This window comes from Pelophylax lessonae (assembly GCF_965119305.1).
Source record: "Pelophylax lessonae genome assembly, chromosome: 2".
In the NCBI taxonomy this organism is placed as follows: domain Eukaryota; kingdom Metazoa; phylum Chordata; class Amphibia; order Anura; family Ranidae; genus Pelophylax; species Pelophylax lessonae.
In genome coordinates this window covers 39,941,008-39,961,679 of record NC_138769.1, presented here as the reverse complement: position 1 = coordinate 39,961,679, position 20,672 = coordinate 39,941,008, and the positions used below count along the sequence as shown (strand labels likewise).

Genomic DNA, 20,672 nt, shown 5'->3' with positions numbered 1-20,672 from the left:
TATTTCCATTTTTGTATGGCTTAGATATATGTCACATGTTTTTGTGATCCATGGCCTGCCGTGGTTTTCCACAATTGGCCAGGGAACCTGCTATATCCATGTATTCATGACATGATATATTGTTTTTAACCAATAAATTATCATATTTTATTTATTTTGTTTTTTCATATGTTATTGCCTTAAAAATCCCCCCCCTTTTCTCAGAGGAGATCAACACTGCATAGTGTTAGTTTTCTTGCAGTGGGGATTTGGGTGTGTTGCGGGACGGATCTTGCAGTGTGAATTTGGGTGTGTTGCAGAGCGGATCTTGCAGTGTGGATTTGGGTGTGTTGCGGGGTGGATCTTGCAGTGTGGATTTGGGTGTGTTGCGGGGCGGATCTTGCAGTGTGGATTTGGGTGTGTTGCGGGGCGGATCTTGCAGTGTGGATTTGGGTGTGTTGCGGGGTGGATCTTGCAGTGTGGATTTGGGTGTGTTGAGGGCGGATTCCGTCACTCAAGTCTCGCGCATGTGCAGAGAGAGCGAGAGAGAATCTGACAATTAGATTCTCCCTCTGCACTTTGCAGATTGTTGGATAATGCCTTTGATGATCTGGGCATGCACAGCGTTGACTTTCGCCAGTGGAATGGCATTACGTACTGCGCATGCGCAGATCGTAAGAGGCATTATACGACTATTTAACAGAACACCGGCATCTCCCTCCAGGAGCTAGATAGTGACCCTGGAAGAGGTCCCAGCAAAGATGCCGCAGTCCTTCTAGGGAGAAATGCGATGAAGGCATTGTCAGGCGGAATGCTGTGATCTCTGTGAGAGATAATACATACCAGAAAATGTTACACTCACACATTACTTAGGGGTCTATGTACAAAAAGTTTGCTAAACGAATGTGACACATATCCACACAACTCCAACTAAACTTGCCATATTCTCTGTTATATAATTATCTTTTATGATTCCAAGCGCCATCAGGTGGTCAGAATTCTTTTTTTTCCCCAATTGTAGGTATTTAATGTGGAACTAAACTCACTCCTCCAACCTTTTTATATTTTATCCCTCCCCCTCCCTCTTAAACAAAATATATATTTTTTTATTCCTTTTTTTTTTTACTGTTTTATTTTTTTTTTTTCATCCTGGAAAACCACACTTCTGGGTTTCTGCCCTAGGCTGGTCCCCATTGCCTCCAGGGATAGCTACGTCAAAGCTTTCCCAGATGGCAGTGGGGAAGATTTACTAAAATTGGAGCGTGCAAAATCTAGTGCAGTTCTGCATAGAAAATGACTCAGCTTCCGCCTAATTGAAGAAGGTGAAGTTAGAAGCTGATTGGCTACCATGCACACCTGCACAAGATTTTTGAGCACTCCGGTTTTAGTAAATCTCCCCCATTGTGTTACTAAACACAACTGAGTTGTGTATGGGTGCATGCGAGACGAGTTTGTGTTCTAAAGGCCCGTACACACGTACCGATCGTCGGCATACAAACGTCGGTGGACGAAGGATCTGCCGATTGTACGCGTTTTAGTATGGTGCCTCCGACAGATGTCTGCGCACAATCCGCGGACAAAAGTCTTTCTTGCAAACATGAAAATTTTTGTATGCCGACACCAGAACGGACGATTGTTCGCCTGTCAGTACAGAATTCGGCCGACAGACCGCAGATTTGCAAGACTGGGCATGCTCAGAAAATTAAAAACACAGGGAAAGTTAACCATTACATGACATCACTTCTGCAGTCAGCTGAAGTCTGCAGACAAAATTCTTGTGCTGTCCTTGTGCTGTCTTTGCACTTTTCAACAGACACCGACATCCCGGGGAGAAAAGAGGAACATTTGTATGCCGACCATCGGTACGTGTGTACGGGGCTTTACACAGACATCCTTCTCCTTGTGTGCATATGTCTTGCCAGTCTGACAGGCTCTAGGTACCTGGAAGACACCGGTGGCACATATGCGCATGTGCCGGATTTTTCAAGATGGTGGTGCGGAAGAGGGGCGGGTGGTCATTCATTCAGTAGTTTAGTTCCACTTTAAAAATTAATACTGCATTATGGCCAATAGATGGCGCTTATGATCCTACAAGATAATTATATAATACAGAATATGGCAACTTTCGTTGGAACTGTGTGGATGTGTGTCACATTCGTTCAGCAAACATTTTTTACATAGACCTCTTAGTATGCATGCATTTAACATAGAGAAATATACAGTATGCCATTCCAGATCCACTTTGAGTTACATTTTTCAGCTAGACAGTATATTCAATTAAAAAAAAAAGAAAATCATAATTTTCATTCTGTACGGATTGTACCAAATTTTATTTTAAGCAAGTTATCTTTTCAGGCAAAGTACTGAGAGCTAGCACAGCTGTACACTGCTCCTAAATGATTTTACTGGCTTTCTTGGCTGCATTGAAGTACCAAGACTTAAAAACAAAAGGCATATATATATTCTTCTGTTTCAGTCTGCACACCTGGATGAATTCACATGTCCATAAAGTTGCACACCTTTTCATGGAAATATAATTAACTTTCTTGTTCCAGCACTTCGACACTCCACCTAGGTCGCCCTCTTAATGTAGCATAATTGCAGAGCAAAATGCGTCAGCTGGACATGTGTAACACAGCATGGGAGTGAAGTAACCCAGAGACATAAGCACTCGATGCAGGAAGACATCAACAGCAGTCCTGGGAGACGGATGACATCCATTTTGATTCGTGATAAGCTCCGAACCTAAATTCATCCTATGCAAAAAGTTAGCTGTCATTGCTGGGCCAATGAGGCTGGTGCGATAAACCCCATCCCAGAGCTGACTTACACAAATGCTCGTTGTATCATTGACCTAATATGGGCTCATGACCAGATTGGGTCAATGACATTGACCTAATATGGGCAAATGGCCAGATTGGGTCAACGACATTGACCTAACATGGGCACGTGGCCAGACTGGGTCAATGACATTGACCTAACAAGAGCATGTGGCCAGACTGGGTCAACGACATTGACCTAATATGGGCACCTGGCCAGGCTGGGGCACCGACATTGACTGAATATGGGCACGTAGCCATACTGGGTAAACAACATTGACCCTGATATAGGCACATGGCCAGACTGGGTCAACGACATTGACCTAATATGGCCACATGGCCCGACTGGGTCAACGACATTGACCTAATATGAAAATAATATAAAATTTCAGCGCTAACATATATATTTATATTATTTTCATTTACTTACAACACATGTCAGTTGATTTGCTAGCAGCTTTTTTGTTTTCTAATACTTTGGTTAGCGCAGTTTGATACACTTTATTTTACTTTTGGATTGACCTAATATGGCCACATGGCCCGACTGGGTCAACGACATTGACCCTAATATAGGCACATGGCCAGACTGGGTCAATGGAATTGACCTAATATGGCCAGACTGGGTCAACGACATTGACCCTAATATAGGCACATAGCCTGACTGGGTCAATGACATTGACCTAATATGGGCACATGGCCAGACTGGGTCAACGACATTGACTGAATATGGGCACGTAGCCATACTGGGTCAACAACATTGACCCTGATATAGGCACATGGCCAGACTGGGTCAACGACATTGGCCCTAATATAGGCACATGGCCAGACTGGGTCAATGGAATTGACCTAATATGGCCACATGGTCATTTTGGGTCAACAACATTGAACTAATATGACCACAGAGCCATGTCATTGACCTAATGTGGCCATATGAGGTCAATGAAGTCACAAGCATCCCCACCCATTTGTCATGATTTTCCCCCATTCGCAGCTCATTAGACCAGCAATGGCAGCCAACTGCCAGGCTCAGACTGAACCCAAGCTCATCTCTAATTATGACTACATCTGGATGAGTTACTGTAGAACCATTCAGTCCAGTCTAGGAAATATGAAATCCATTTATTCATCCGTAACAAAAGATCATGTTTCAAAATTGGATGCCGCCTGGAATTTTTATGATTGGAAGCTGGTTTCTGGGATTTTTCTATTCCTATTTTTGTATAGGTTTTACCTAACCAATACCACATCATAATCATCCGTGTCATCTTTGCTGTCTGTCCTTATTGTGGCATAGGTTGTGCTTTCTGTTGTTTTTGTGAATTTTTTTGACTCAGTGAATCCAAAATCGATGGTTGCATAGTGTAATTCATTCGATTTTACAGTTTCTTCAGCAGGGGGTGCCTGAAAAATAAAATTCAGAATGGTTCAAAGATACCGTATTTATTTTTTAATAAAATGTGACACATTTTTTCACATGTAGCACTGCCCCCTAGGGAGCTGCTGAGTTTGGATTCCCCTGGGTTACCCATAGCAACACTCTGTAAAATGTATCATTTTAAGACTTGGCTCAGACAATGAACAGTCCAGGGGATTTGGTTTTTGTGTTTTATTTTAGAACTTGGATGGGAGAAGGGATGAGTGGGATACTCCAACTTGAACTATGCACAATTTCTGAGGACAACTGACTGTAGTGTGTGCAGCAAGGCCGCTGCTTCACCTTGCCACTGAAGTGAAGTAGAAGATATGTTCCTGAATGAATTCCTCTTCAGGATTCAAACTTGGCACTCCTTTCTCACTTCCCGTGCATGCTAGCCCCTGTCCACTGACTCTCCAGTAGAGTGGTCCCCTTACTGGGCAGACCCCTGGCAAGCTTCCCAGTACTCACAGACACTGTTTTTCCCTTGGTTGCTCTGCTTTCAGCTCCACTTGCCAGTATCCTGGACCTCCTCGCTCAGCATCACACACTTGTTCCACTAGGCCGACTGCCTGTGACCACCTTCCTTGCTGACAGGAAGAGAGACAGTCGTCACCCTCCTCCTGGGACCTGGCTTCCCGCCCAAAGACACTGGAATAAAACTGGAGCACTCAGAATCTGGTGCAGCTGTGCATGATAGCCAATCAGCTTCTAACTTAGGGCTCTTTCACACGGGCGGTCCGATCAGATCCGCCTGTCAGTTTTTTAGGCGGATCTGATCGGATCCACCATGCAGCTCTATGGGGCAGCGGGTGTCAGCGGAGACACCTCCGCTGACACCCGCTGCCATCCGCATCCGATCCTGTGCTTGAAATCTGGACGGATGGAAACCCTATTTTTCCATCCGTTCAGTAATCGGAGCGGATCGGATCTGATGAGAGCGGACAAGCGGTCCGCTCTCATCCGATCCCCCATAGAGGGCAGCGGGGGCTGAGACACCTCCCTCTCCGCTCTGCAAGCGGAGACGGAGCTGTCATCCACCCGGCTCAGCGGGGATCGCGGATCGATCCCCGCTGAGCAACACGGATCCGCCTATGGACCGTGTGAAAGAGGCCTTAAGCTTGTTCAATTAAACTTTGTCTTCTTTTTCTTTGCTATTTATTTTAATGGTTGAAGGTATGGGGATGCAAAGGTCTATGCACGAATATAAAGATGAATGACAAACTGGCTCAAATTAATTGTTTGGGTTTTGCTTAAAAAGCCAAATGAGAATTTGCGGACATAATGTAAGTCAATGGGATTGCGGATGTCAGCGGAATACCATCCGCTGACATCCAATTTTCTTCCTTTCAGTTCTGTTCCGTTTTTTGGAAAGGAACAGAACCCTATTTTTCCTCCGTTCAAAAAACAGAAAGGAAGGAAAATCGGATGTCAGCGGTGTCATCCGCTGACATCCGCAATGCCATAGACTTACATTATGTCCGCATATCATTCGCAAACGGATGGAATGATATGCGGACTTACGGAGCGGATGACACAACTGTCATCCGCTCTGTGAAGAAAAAAAAAAAAAGTCCCGCAGCGGACAAAAACAGCGGAGCGGCCGTGTGAAAGAGGCCTTAGTTTTAGTAAATCTACCCCTAAATGTATCATAAAAAATAATTCAATAAAGCTTGGGAAAAAAAAAAAAAAAAAAGGTCGAAATGACTTTAACCACTCCTGGACCGGAAGGTTTTACCCTCTTAATGACCAGGTCATTTTTTGCAATTTGGCACTGTGTGACTTTAACAGGTAATTGCGCAGTCATGCAATGCTGTACCCAAACGAAATTTGTCCTTTTTTTCTGACAAATAGAACTTTCGTTTGATGGTATTGGATCACTTTGTGCTATCGTGACATTTCATGGCCTCCAAAACTGTGATACAACCAGAAAAAAATCACCTAAGGGTTTGGGACTTTAAAGAGGAAGTAAAGTCCCCCAAAAAAACAGAGAAAAAAAAGCCCTGTAAAGAGAAAAGTATAATGAGCTAGTATGCATCGCATACTAGCTCATTATGTAGTACTTACCTTAAAACGAAGCCCCCGCCGTGCCGCCACCTCAGCGACAGGACGGCGACATGTCTGGCCGTCCTGCTTCCGGGTTCGCGCTCCTCCGGCCATCTGATTGGCCGGAGGCGCGATTACATCACTCCCGCGCCTGCGCGCGGGAGCCGCCGTTCACGGCACTGAGCTCTGAAGGAACGGCACGGGTGGCCGTTCCTTCAGAGAGCCTGCGCCGATGATGTCATCGGCAGTATGCACTCTAAATATCTCCTAAACGGTGCAAGTTTGGGAGATATTTATAGCACCTATAGGTAAGCCTTAATATAGGCTTACCTATAGGTAAAAGTTTGTGAGGTGGGTTTACAACCTCTTTAAGGGCACTTTGTGAGAGTATAAAAAAACTAATTTTTTATAAAAGGTATACATTTTATTGACAAATGATTATAAAAACATATAAGTACAAAATTGATTAAACAGCAAATAATTGGTCATAGTATATCAATACAAGGGATGACATTGTGATATAGTGTTACAGTACCCTACTGTTACTACTACTGTTACTCCTAGTACTGTAACGCTATATCACAATGTCATCCCTTGTATTGATATACTATGACCAATTATTTGCTGTTTAATCAATTTTGTACTTATATGTTTTTATAATCATTTGTCAATAAAATGTATACCTTTTATATAAAATGAGTTTTTTTTATACTATCACAAAGTGCCTTTAAAGTCCCAAACCCTTAGGGGAATTTTTTCTGGTTGTACTTTAAATTTTGGGATGTGGCACAACAATTAGAGAATTTTTTGCTGAGAATATAAATTTCTCCAAAACTGTGATAGGTAGTGAGGACGTAAAATAAGATGTCAGTGGACATGTGTCTGCTGACACCCGCTGGCATTCAATCTGATCCAGTCTTCTCAAAACAGACAAATGGAGACCAGTTCCCAACCTGTCCGGCAGATTAGATGACAGTCAATTGGAAATGGACAGGTGGTCTGTTTCCATCTGACCGCCCCATAGAGGAAAGTGGGCTGTGTCCTTGTCCTAGTGGAGCAGACACGGACCAGTCATCCGCCTGCTCAGCAGAGATCAGCGGAGAGACCTCCTGCTGAACGGGCAGATCTACTTGACGTGTCCGCCCTGTCTGAAAGGGGCCTAACAGAAAGCAGGTTAAATTCATAAAGCTTTAACGCTAACCTAAGGCACCATTCAAACCTAAGCACTTCCTGAATGTGCGCTAAAGTGTGCACATATGCAGGCATTCATGGAGTACGCGAAGTGTCATGGAGTATCATGGAGTGTCACACTTGCAGTGCCATTCATTGTTAATGGCGCCCCAAATGCAGCAAGCATGACAAATGTATCAAAATGCTCAAAGCTCAACACCTAAAAGGTACATGAGCTTCTTTGGCGCATTTGTGGTGCACAGGGAAGCCCGCAGTACATATGCTGTGGCAGGTCAGCTCCATTGCGCAAAACTACATACCTGTACGTTGTTTCGTGCAATAGCCAGAGGGGGAGCCAATCAGCAGTTTCGGCTGACGTGATGTCAGCCGGCCACCCACCATCGCTACCCATAGAGATAGAACGGCGGTCTGCCTATGTAAACAAGGCAGATTACTGTTCTGTCACAGATGAACACAGTGATTTTGTGTTCCTGCTATCTAGTGAGTCCATCCCCCACACAGTTAGAAAGCACTCCCTAGATGCCCACTTAACCCTTTGATTGCCCCTGATGTTAACCCCTTCCCTGCCAGTGTCATTAGTACAGTAACAGTGCATATTTTTTTAGCACTGATTACTGTAGTAATGTCAAAAGTGTCAGTTAGGTGTCCGTTCTGTCCGCCGCAATGCAACATCCTATTGAGCCACCCTTGCATGCAGACTAGAGTTGTGCCTCCCTGCACTGCGTGCATCAAAAGAAACACACAGCTCCATAGCCTCGGATGGCAAAACACTTCCCTGCCCCCCCTTCCTTCCCCCCCCCCTTCCTTCCCCCTCCCCCCATTCTTCCCCCTCCCTTCTCCAAGTTAATAGACTGACTCCAGACTGTACTGCCCACTATTAACTCTTTACTGTGAAGACAAGAAGTTTAGGGAAGCAGCAAGTGCAGGTTCACACTGATGCGGTGCGGGTGCCGCATCTGATTTTTAACAGGAATCGCACCACGGTCCTGTTCAAAACACATGAGATTCTTCAGCAGTGCGACTTGATTCATTCATTCTGTACGGCTCAAATCGCACTGCATCTTCACCAAAATTAGGCAGGACCCTTTTTTTTGTCACATCAGAATGGTGAACACCCATGCGATTCTGCAAATCGCACTGCATTTTGTGAACTGAATTCATGGTGTTGTTAACTTAACATACACACCCACAGTTCACATAAATGCGGTGCGGAAACCACACAGAAATCGCTGTGAATTCCACACCACATTAGTGTGAACCGGCACTGAAAGTTGTAAACTAGGCTTGCACCGATACCGGTTCTTTATTGGCGAGTATGAGTACTGATACTTTCGGTCAAATACTCGCCGATACCGATACCTTTGTAGTGCGATTTGAGCGTACTCTCCGATACCCGAAACTGATACAAAACTGCCTTTTCAAATAGTATATTCTTGATTGCAATTAAGATAATTGAAAAACACACAGGTAGGGTGTTTAGGCCAGTTTAAAGAGAGGGAAGAAAAGAAAGGAAAAGTAAACCTATTGTAGCCCTGTAATTGTTAGGAATAACTCACTTAAATCTGTCCAAACAAGAGTCTAGTAGATATCCCGGGTATGATAAAGTTTGAAAAAAAGAAATCATAAATTATAATATAATAACACATTTTATTCAATAATGTAATCAAACCAAAAAACACTGAAATTTGTCCAAACAAGGGTGCAATATTATCACTGTAATACTAGACACTGCATATTGGTTTAGTAAACATCCCGTGTATGAAAAGTTTTGAAACATAGGACTGCACAAAGTCTGACGTCACAATCGGAACAATAGAACCTTGTTTTCTTTCGGATTTTCCTTCCACTGTCATCTCACTTTGAGCAACAATGGTAGGATGTAGTCCAAGAAGTGACGACCAGTCAGGCGTTCCGGGTTAACAACGCCAACAGCAGAATGCAGGCATTCCTCAAGCATTGCTCAAGAAGATGTGTGAATATCTTCTTATATTACTTCTTTTTCTGTTTCCTCATTGCTGGGTAGAATGTCATTGCTTGGTCGGCTCTGTTGACGCCTCCCATGGTGTTGTTGTAATCTATCACTACTTGTGGCTTCACAATTTCTTTCCCACCTTTCATGCGTACCATAACAGTTGCGGTATTATGCACTGTACTCATTGGGCACACATCTTTCTTGTCCCGCCATCACAGTGCCATCATTTTGCCTTTCTGCCAGGCAATAATTTCTCCAGTCTTCAGCTTCTTATTGCCAAACGTTGGGGGCATGTAGCGCCAGTTAGCCCTAACGGTTCCATAGGCATCGGTTTTGTTTTGCAGAAGAAACTCATAAAGTTCAGGAGATGTATAAAAGTTCATATAGGCTCATTGAGTGAAAGAATGGAAGATGTTGCAATTCCTTAGTTGCTGTATTTTGGATTGGCTTTTGTTCCTTTTCCAGTGTATATCACTGAATTCTAAATGTAGCCAGTTGACGATTCGCATAGCATGTGGGATTTTATGCCAAATTGTGCCCTCTTTTGACCTCCTGTGAATAGTCTGCAAAGAGCAGGATTTTATGGCCATCCAACTGGAGCGGTTTGGCATTGTGGAAAGATTTCAATACCGCCACCCTGTCGGCGTAATTGAGGAATCGGGCAATCACAGGGCGCGGGGTGCGCCGATCATTTGAGGGGGGCCCAAGCGGTGTGCACGTTCCACAGTGCAAGGTGTAGAGATCCCCAAGGCTCGTGGTATCTTAGAGGAGCAGTACTCTTCCAGGGAGGCGTTGGTGACTGACTCAGGAACTCCTATGAAGCAGAGATTGTTCCGGCGGTAACGGTTCTCCAAATCTTCCAGTTTCTCAAGTATGTAACTCTGGGTCTGTGAGCATCGTTGATCATTGGCCATAGTCGCCTGTATTTCGTCTTCCACATCAGATATGCGGTGTTCTATATCTGTGATGCGTTTGGAATGCTCACCCATTTCCTTACGGAGCTGAGCAATGCCCGCCGTCACCACTCGATCTACAGCAGTAGTGATAGTGGGTGATAGTAAAGCAGCCACCGCCTGGGCAATGCGGGCGTATTGTTCCTCTTCCTGAGGTAAAGCAGAGGGGAGAAGATGCTGCAGCGCTTGGCCCACCGGTCCCGGCCATGATGGGCGCCTGCATAGATGGAGTGTCAGGGGTTGTGCGGGGATCTCCCGGCGGGGGGCGCCATGGGTGACAAAACGATCCATGCAGGAGTGTCACCGGAGGATGTGGGCAGCCCAGCGGTAGACGTCCGCCGCTCTTGGGGGTGTAGAGGCTGAATTAGTATGCCGATATGCCCGGAGCCGCCGCTGCCGCGTCTATCTCATCAGGCGCCGGAACCGGAAGTGCCATTGTGCCCTCTTTGATGCACTGTATTGCACCCAGCTGAGCCTTCCCTTGTAGGCCATTAGACTTTCATCTATGCTGATGTCTCTTTCTGGCACATAGCTCCGTTAGAAATTATTTAGAATCATTTGAGATACTTCCCAAATTTTCTTTAGTTTTGGTGCAGGATGAGTAGTTTCATGAAATTCTTCGTTGTTTTTGAAGTGTGAATATTTCATGATCAGTGAAAATTTGTATTCTGACATGACCGTGCCAAAGAATGGAGTGGCAAGTAATGTATTAGTTGTCCAATACCACTTCTGCAGGCGTTTCCCCACCACTCCTTGAAGTATTATTAGGCCCAGAAATTTCCAAATGTCATCTCTGGTCACTGGTTCCCACTTTCTGCTTCTTGGAAACTTCCAATGCAGAATAGCCAATTGTTGCCCTTAGTACAGGTTTGTCCTAATAACTACTTTTTCAATAACTTCATCGGTCAGAAATAATTGTAAGTATGCCAAGGGGTTGTCGTGTTCAATGTCTACTTTTATACCAGGTACTCCAGTAAATGGGAATCTTGGGGGCGCTGCCTGATCCGTACCGCAGTCAATAGAGCACCAAGTTCTCACATCACTGAGCTCAGTTGCAGAATCGTCGCTGTCGTCACTTTCAGTGTCCGATGATGAATTTCCCACAAATCACTATCGCTCAATTCTTCAAGTAATTCCAATTCACTATCGCTGTTTTCTAGCTGGTTTAAAACCGCTTTTGACCTAAAGGAACGCTTTTTGGACGCCATGGGCGTTCTCAATTTTCCAGGAAGAAAGAACAGTAAAAGTGCAGGCAGGGCACTGGACAAATCACTAGGCACAAAACTGAGGTGAAATGGTTTCACACAGTAATGTAATTATGACAGATTACAATGTAATACAATGTGTATGTGTGTTTTTGTTTTTATTTTTTTTAAATTCCCACCGGCTACGCCCCCCCCCCCCCCCCGCGTCACAGCGCTCACAGGGAAGGGAGCCCGAAAGACAAATGCTGGCATCAGCTGGAGAACAGAGCGGGAGGACATTGGGGATTGCAGGAACAAGGTACGTATCACTACAGGGTAATCCCGAGTGTGGTTCGGGGTTACCGCTTTTGAAAATTGCCCCGAGCCACACTCGGGATTACCACCAGGGAGGTTAATATCCAATCTACTGTTCATTCCACTTGGTGCTCTAATGTCAAGATGTATCCACCACACCTCACATTGTAGCAAGATGCGGTGTGTGTCACCTCCTCTGGCTGTTTTTTTAACCTGTTCCAAGCCACAGAAAAAAAAAGATTTAGGATTCCTTGCATGTATCCCTCTAAAATGTTTGGAGACATTAGAAATGTTTTTGGCATTCACAATAAACCTCACCCTCTTAAGAAATATCCCAAGGATCAATCTGAGAAAACTACCAGGATGTATGCCATTAGAGACGAGCAGAGCAACAGATCCCTGGTTAAACCTAAATTCTTTGATATCTTTGACATAAAGGGACATGCAACACCATATACTCTCAACACCTGTTCTGGTTGTGTAGAAACCTCTGGCAGAAGAGCAGATGGGTTCATGGTCTCCCATATCAAAGCGAAGAAGGGCATACCTTTACCAACATGAGTGTGACCAAATACCAGACAACAAGGAAGAGATTCCTACTCCAGAAGCTGCAAATCACCATCTCCACTTAAGGCACCTGGTTACCGAGATTCCTACAATGGACATGGATGCTGAATTCTTAGTCTTGCTGGGAAGAGACATTCTCAGAGTACATAAGGTACGCCAGCAGTGCAATGGATCTGACAATGCCCCACATGCGAAAAGACTTGATCTGGGCTGTGTAATAGTGGGCGATGTATGCTTGATGAAAATGCAAATGCCATCTGAGAATAATTCCTTGCTGAGAAATGGGAAAGCATCTCACTTCAGACAATGCCCTGATCAATTATGAAGTAAAGGAGAAGCCACTTGACATCATCCAGGTATCTGATGTTATTCCCATTCCTTGTGATGACAACGTAGGTAGAACATTGTTTTGTACTACACGTGATGACAACAGAATAGCCTTGTCACTTGAAGATAGAAAGTTCATTATAATAATGGACAGTGATTTCTTCAAGGATGTATCTAACAGCTGTATGGCACCATTACCTCTTCGTGCTGAAAGAGTTAGACTTCCAAACAATCATGAACAAGCTTTATCCAGATTCAACTCACTTCAGCGAACACTAAAGAACAGGCCTGAAATGAAGAATCACTTAATTTCCTTAATGAAAAGGATCTTTGACTATAATCATGCTGAGCCAGCTCCACCTCTTCTAGAACATGATGAGTGCTGGTATCTGCTTTTCTTTGGAGTGTATCCTCCAAGTAAATCAAAGCAAATCAGGGTAATGTTTGACTCTAGTGCCAAGCATCAAGGCGTATCCCTGAATGATGTTCTCCTCAGTGGTTCTATCCTAACCAACAGCCTTGTAGGAGTACTTATGAGGATTAGAAGAGAGCCAGTTGCCAAACCTGCTGACATTGAACAAATGTTCCATTGCTTCATAGTAAGAGAAGACCATAGGAACTTCCTAAGGTTTCTGTGGCACAGTGACAACGTAAACAATGAAGTGATTGAATACCACATGAAAGTACATGTCTTCAGAAACAGTCCCCCGCCTGCTGTTGCAACATATGGTCTACGAAGGACTGCTCTTGATGGTGAAAGGGAGTATGGCGCAGATGATCGACACTTTGTTAAGAGAGACTTCTACGTGGACGATGGACTTAAATCCTTACCCACAGATGAAGAAGCCAAAGACCTGCTCCAAAAGACTCAAGGTATGCTTTCTGAGGCCAACCTCAGACTCCATAAGATTGCCTCAAACAGTGCTGCTGTGATGAAAGCCTTTCAGCCTGGCGATCATGCCACAGGATTTAAGGATTTAAATCTGGGAATGGACATGCCTCCTGTTCAGAGAAATCTGGGCTTACGGTGTAAGTTATTAAAAGACACTTTCGGCTTTCAAGTCAGCACTGCAGACAAGCCATTCACCAAACCTGGTGTTCTGTCAGAAGTGAACCATCTATACGATCCACTGGAATTTGTGGCTCCCATCACCATACGAGATAAATCCCTATTAAGACAGCTATCAGAGACTATTCAAGATTGGGATGCTCCACTACCAACAGACAAATATTTAAAGTGGGAGTCCTGGAGACAATCTCTACATGCCTTGGATGGAATTGGCATACCACGCTGCTACACTTTAACTTCCCTTGCTGCAAGTCAGAGAAAAGAGATTCACATATTCTCAGATGCATCCACTGAGGTCATAGCAGCTGTAGCCTACCTCAAGGTAAGAGATTCTCACAATCAAACCCATGTAGGGTTTCTGTTTGGCAAAGCTAAGTTAGCACCTAAGCCTGAACACACAAAGCCTGAATTTTGTGGGACTGCCCTAGCCGTAGAAGTTGCAGGATTTATACTGTGTGAGCTGGACATTCAGATAGATGACATCAAATTCTACACAGACAGCAAGGATATTGTGGCCTATATATACAGTCAGACAAAACGCTTCTATGTCTATGTCAGTAACCATGTAGAAAGAATAAGAAAATCCTCAAGGCCTGAACAATTGCATCATGTTCCATCAGAGTTTAATCCTGCGGATCATGCCACCAGACCAATGTCTGCAACAGTGGCGTATTTAGGTTTTGTGCTCCCCTAGGCCTGACTAAACTTGTGCACCCCTTAATTTAAATATGACCCACCCCTTCCTGTAAAGGTCACACCCTATCCTGTTTTTGACCCGCCCTGTCATCTGTAAACCACAGACCACATCCACAGTCTATCAGTGCAGCCTCATCAGTTCCCATAAGTTCAGCCTTATCAGTGCCCATCAGTGCAGCCTCATCAGTGCCCGTCAGTGCAGCATATCAGTGCTGCCTTATCAGTGCAGCCTCATTAGTGCGGTTTATCAGTACCCACCATTGCTGCCTCATCAGTGGCCATTAGAGCAGCATATTAGTGCCCATCAGTACAGCCTATTAGCGCCCATCAGTGTAGCAGATGAGTGCCCATCAGTGCCTGGGGGCAGAGGAGAGTAGGTGGAGCATTTGGCTGCAGTGCCACACTTATTAGCATTGGCGGTTGTCGGGCCAGTTGTATTAAGTGTGGTCGGCGGCCTGCAATCTGTCCGAATGTCCTGACTGGCCAGTATTATCATACTGGTATGTAGCAGTGTAACCGCTTTATGGGGGTACCAGACTGATTTGCCTCCTGGACCCTGCTCTCCGGCCCAATTCACCACATAAGACAGGCACTATACAAAAGTGTAGCGCAAGCCAGCAGGGACCCTTTTCATGCCGGGAGGAGGCTGTTTTTTTTTTCGTGCAGGGTGCAGCTTTTTGCTGCCCCCCCTGCAAAGTGCCACCCTAGGCCTAGGCCAAGATACAGCACTGGTCTGCAAGTGTCTTTGCAAATTCTTCTTGGTTAACAGGACCTGAAGTCCTGCTGGATCATACATAAGAAACTTCAGCTGAGGTCTTCAGTCTTATAGATCCTGAAAACGATCAAGAGATTCGTTCTGAAGTCAAGAAGACTCTTGTTACCAGATCTGAGCAAAAATTCATCCTGAATTGTCAACGCTTTGAAGGTTTCTCCAAGTGGACAAGGCTTGTACCCAGTATTGCAAGGTTAGTCCATATCGCTCACTGCTATCACACTAAGTCAAATTATGCTGACTGTCAAGGCTGGAACTTATGCCAAAAACCTCTTTCTGCAAAGGACATTGCTGAAAGTGAACTGGTCATAATACGCAGTGAACAACAGAATGTCTTTAGCACAGAAATAAAAGTTGCCAGACAAGGAACTGTAAAGACTTTCCTCAGACCCATTACAGAACTTGTTCTACTTTTGCCTTTTGGAGACTGAACTTCCCTCCTGGGTTTGTTGGATCCAGTTTCTGTCACAAGAAGAATGTGCCTTGGACTTTGATTGCCACTTCTACATGCCTTATGCAATTATTGTTGTTGCATATATTTGCATGTTCTTTTTGTCTTTCAGTTCTTTAAGACAGCTGCAAATTGCACCATTTATTTGCGTTTGCATAATTACTGTTATGATTAACATAGTGGTATTTACAATACCAGACAGGGAGTGTGCTGCTACACCAATATGTACGATATTATATAATGCATAGTTGTGGTACTGTCTACATACTGTATTTGGTCATTATACTGCCATCTTGTGGCTATTTCAGTTGTTGCACTTGCCTTTCTGTCTCTCTCTTCTGTGTTCCCCCCTGTCCCCTCCCATTGATGATGTATTTCCTGTTCCTGCTTCTTTATGCTTGTGGGAATAGAGATGGCCACATCTGTCTAGGCCTTTCATACAATCTGCTCGCATCCGGGAACACATTACCATGTTTTAACCTGCAGATACCATCTTTCAATCATCTGCCACATTTTGTTGTCTGCTATAACTACTGCTTGCAATAAAACCTACGTGGATGGAAAGAAACGGTATCTGGTGAGTTCAGCTATCTGATAACGATTGTCCGTGGTGATTCTATCTGCTTATACAGGCCAAGAATAGGTCTCAGCAAGGGATAAGTCACTATTACAACAATTGGAGTCAGAATAACCAACATATACTACATTCAATGACATAGATAACCATCTTAGAATTGCAGTTCACATCATTTCTATGTGCATATGTCTTTTCTACAGGAAGATCATATGCACTTAGAAATTATGTGAGCTGCAATACTAAGATGGTTATCTATGTCATTGAATGCAGTACATGTTGGTTGCAATATGTTGGTTGCACTATCCGTAATTTGAGAATAAGAATATCGGAACATGTTAATGATACAACCAATGTAAATGCCAAAAACATTTCTAATGTCTCCAAACATTTTAGGGGGATACATGCAGGGAATCTTATCTTTTTCTTTCTGTGGCTTGGAACAGGTTAAAAAACCAGCCAGAGGAGGTGACACACACCGCATCTTGCTACAACATGAGGTGTGGGGGATACACAGTCTAAGTGCCGGATCACACTACGTCGCTCCGACTTCGGGGGCGACCTGTGAAGTCGCGTGCAGCGCGACTTCGGCGCGACTTGCACGGACTTCATAAAATTAATGTCTATGCAAGTTGCCTCCAGGTCGCCCCGAAGTAGTACAGGACACTTTTTCTAAGTCGGAGCGACTTGTGTCGCTCCTAATAGAACAGCTCCTTTACCGCACAATAGGAGCGTGACGGACCGCGACTTGTCAGGCTGACAAGTCACGGTCCAAGTCGGACTAGTGTGAATGCGGTCTAAACACTAGAGTACCAAGTGAAATGAATGATGAATGAATGATTGGATATTACCTTTTTTGAAATGACTACATGATTAAGATATGTTTTTGGTTAATGATTTCTCTGTATCCATAATGTGTACAAGTATTTCTTGCTTTTCTTTTCCTCTCTTTTCTTCCTTCTCTTTAACTACTTGCCGCTCGCCCACCGTCAAATGACGGCGCCCCAGAATGGCCGCTATTGCATGCTCAGCTGGGGCGCACAGCGCGGCAATCGCGGCTGCGCCGTGCCGTGTTCCTAGGACACGGCGCGACCCCGATCTTGGTAAAGAGCTAATGATGTGGCTCTTTAACCATGTGAGTGGCTGTGTCCGATCACAGCCGGTCACATGTAAATGAGGAAATGCCGTTTATCGGCGCTCCTCGCCTCACACTGTCAGAGTGTGTAGCGAGGAGAGCCGATCAGTGGCTCCTTCTCAAAGGGAAGTCCAGGACAGGTAATCAGTGCCCTGATTACAGTAGAGTACAGTACAGTAAAAAACAGTGCCCATCAGTGACACCAACCAATGCCCATCAGTGACAACAATCATTGACCCCAAACGGTGCCCACAGTGACCTCAATCAGTGCCCATTAGTGATACCAGTCAGTGCCCATCAGTGCCTGCTAATCTGTGCTGCCCATCAGTGCCGCCCACCAGTGCTGCCTATCAGTGTCCATCAGTGCCACCTATCAGTGCCCATCAGTGCGGCATATTAGCGCAACCTCATCTGTGCCCATCTGTGCCGCCTCATCAGTGCACATCAGTGCAGGAGAAAAATTACTTATTTACAAAATTTACTGACAGAAATTAAGAAACACTTTTTTTTTTCAAAACATTCTGTCTTTTTTTTTAGTAAAAAATAAAAAACCCAGCGGTAATTAAATACCACTAAAAGAAAGCTCTATTTGTGTGAAAACAATTATAAAAATTCAATTTGGGTATAGCATTGCATGACCGCGCAATTGTCATTCAAAGTGTGGCAGAGCTAAAAGCTGAAAATTGGCCTGGGCAGGAAGGGGATGAAAGTGCCCGGTACAGAAGTGGTTAAACTGGCCTCAACACCCTACTTGTGTGTTTCTCAATTATCTTAATTGCAATCAAGAATATACCGCCCCTATTTGACAGGGCTGTTTTGTATCCATATAAGTCTGGTTTTATTATATTTTTGTATGCTATGAGTAAGGCCCCTATAACACAGGCGGACCGTTCAGATCCGCCTGTCCATTTTTTTGGCGGATCTGAACGGTCCCCCCATGCATCTCTATGAGACATGTCCGCTGACACCCGATCCGATCCGTCAAATCTAGACGGATGGAAACCCTATTTTCCATCCGTCCAGCGGATGGGATCAGATGGGATCGGATGAGAATGGACTGACGGCCCGTTCCCATCCGATTTCCCCCATAGAGATGCATGGGGAACTGACAGCTGTGTCTCCGCACACAGCGCGGAGACACAGCTGTCATCCTCCTGCTCAGCGGGGGATCGGCGGCTCGATCCCCCGCTGAGAAAAGCGGAGTCCGTTTGACGGACTGCTGTGTGAAAGGAGCCTTAGGCTACGGCCCAAAAGGTGTTAGAATTTTGGTATGTTGTACACTGCTTTCATGCTGGAATAAATCGCATCAAAACAAAGCATTCGTGTGCTGCCTTTTCTTGTTACTTGGAAGAAATTGCATGCATCTGGACATTGCAGCCTGAGCACCCGACACTCAGTTCCATATTCATTCCATTATGCGGTTGAGCTAGGGTGAGTCTGTATCTACCCGAAACCGATACCTTTGCAGTGCAATTTTAGCCCATATAAAATGAATAGGCTCAGATCGCACTGCAAAGAATCGTATGTGATTTGAACAGGAATGCAGTGCTGCCTGGAGTCACTATAGCAAGCCTGGGTTCACACAGGAGCTGTGTGGGAAACTGCATGTGATTCAGACAGGAATCACATCTCATTCCTGTTCAAAACACATGCGATTCCTCAGCAGTGTAATTTGAGCAATTTATTGTGTATGGCTCAAATTGCACCACATCCGCACCAAAATCGTGCAGGACCCTTTTTTTTCCGTCACACCAGAATGGTGAACACCCATGCAATTCGATTCTGAAAATCGCACTGCATTTTGCAAACCGATTTCAGGGTGTCGTTAACTTAACCACTTGCCGACCGCCGTCAGTATATTTACTGCGGCGGTCAGCTCCTCCTGGGCAAAGTGACGTAGGGGTACGTCGCTCGCCCACAAGCCTCTAGGAAGCGAGCGCATGCCGCCTGAGGCGCGCTCCCGCCCCCGCTTCTTCCCTGTCATCCCCGTGCGAGTGACCGGTGGCTCCGATGTCCGCCGGCCACTTGCGATCTCCTGCTGGAGAGGGAGAAAGGCAGACGGCTGATGTAAACAAAGCCGCCTGTCATTCTCCCTGGCGTAACTGCAGAGATCATACGATCCTGCTATGTAGGATCGTATGTCTCTGTGGTTACATCACAAGCCACGCCCCTAGGGATACATTTAACCCACTGTTTACCAATAAAGTTAACCCCTTCCCTGCCAGTGCCATTATTACAGTAACATTGCATATTTTTAGCACTGATTGCTGTAGTAATGTCACTGGTACCCCCAAAAGTGTCAAAAATGTCAGTCAGGGGTCCGATCTGTCCGCCGCAATGTCGCAGTCCCGCAAAAAAAAAAAAAATCGCAGATCGCCGCCATTACTACTGTAGTTTAAAAAAAAAACAATAAAAATGACATAAATCTTTCCCATAGTTAGTAAATGCAATAACTTTTGCGCAAACCAATCAAAATACGCTTATTGCGATTTTTTTTTCCACCAAAAATATGTAGCAGAAAACAAATTCGCCTCAAATGTTAAAAAAATTAGATTTTTACATTTTTTTGGGGGGGAATTTCATATGTAAAAATGTGAAAAATATTGTTATTTTTTCAAAATTGTCGCTCTTTTTTTGTTTATAGCGCAAAAAGTAAAAATCACACAGGTGATCAAATACCACCAAAAGAAAGCTCTGTTTATGGGAAAAAAAGGACATCAATTTCATTTGGGTACAGCGTCGCACGACCGCGCAATTGTCCGTTAAAATCACACAGTGCTGAATCGCAAAATAGGCCCTGGTCTTTGAGCAGCCAAATCCTCTGGGGCTTAATTGGTTAACACCCACAGTGGTTCACATGAATGGGGTGCGATATTGAAGTGGATACGGAAACCGCACAGAATGTGCTGCAAATTCTGCACCCCCATTAGTGTGATCCGTCACTGGAAGTTGTAAACTAGGCCTGCTTGAGTACTTTCAGTCAAGTACTCACCGATACCTTTTGTGGTGCGATTTGAGCGTTGCCGTGAAAATGCTCCGATCGCCGAAACCGTTACCTTTGCAGTGCGATTTGAGCCCAAACAAAATGAATAACCTCAAATTGCACTGCAAAGGATTGCATGCGATTTGAACAGGAATGCGATGCTGAAGTCACTATGACAAGCCTGGGAAAACCGTGGACATGAATTGCACCGCATTCCTGTTCAAG

General features: G+C 44.7%; 1 protein-coding gene and 1 pseudogene across 6 annotated transcripts in view; both read right to left on the bottom strand.

Moving 5' to 3' along the window:
• Nucleotides 1-2,440: 2,440 nt before the first annotated feature.
• LOC309545723 (uncharacterized protein) overlaps nt 2,441-20,672 on the bottom strand; it is an 81,306-nt gene continuing 63,074 nt past the window's right edge. Inside the window, exons 3-5 of one of the 5 annotated variants that reach the window (XR_014224903.1) lie at nt 3,437-4,199; nt 2,998-3,121; nt 2,441-2,874 (exon numbers count right to left, since the gene is read on the bottom strand). Coding sequence is in view for 1 of the 5 variants with exons in the window: in XM_082245058.1 (XP_082101184.1) it covers nt 4,026-4,199 (174 nt within the window). In the remaining 4 variants the exon portion in view is untranslated. The other 4 variants (XR_014224904.1, XR_014224905.1, XR_014224906.1 and 1 more) reach the window with 4 other exon arrangements.
• LOC309546610 (piggyBac transposable element-derived protein 4-like) lies at nt 10,777-11,582 on the bottom strand (annotated as a pseudogene). The gene has a single exon. The product of its transcript is annotated as a piggyBac transposable element-derived protein 4-like (transcript).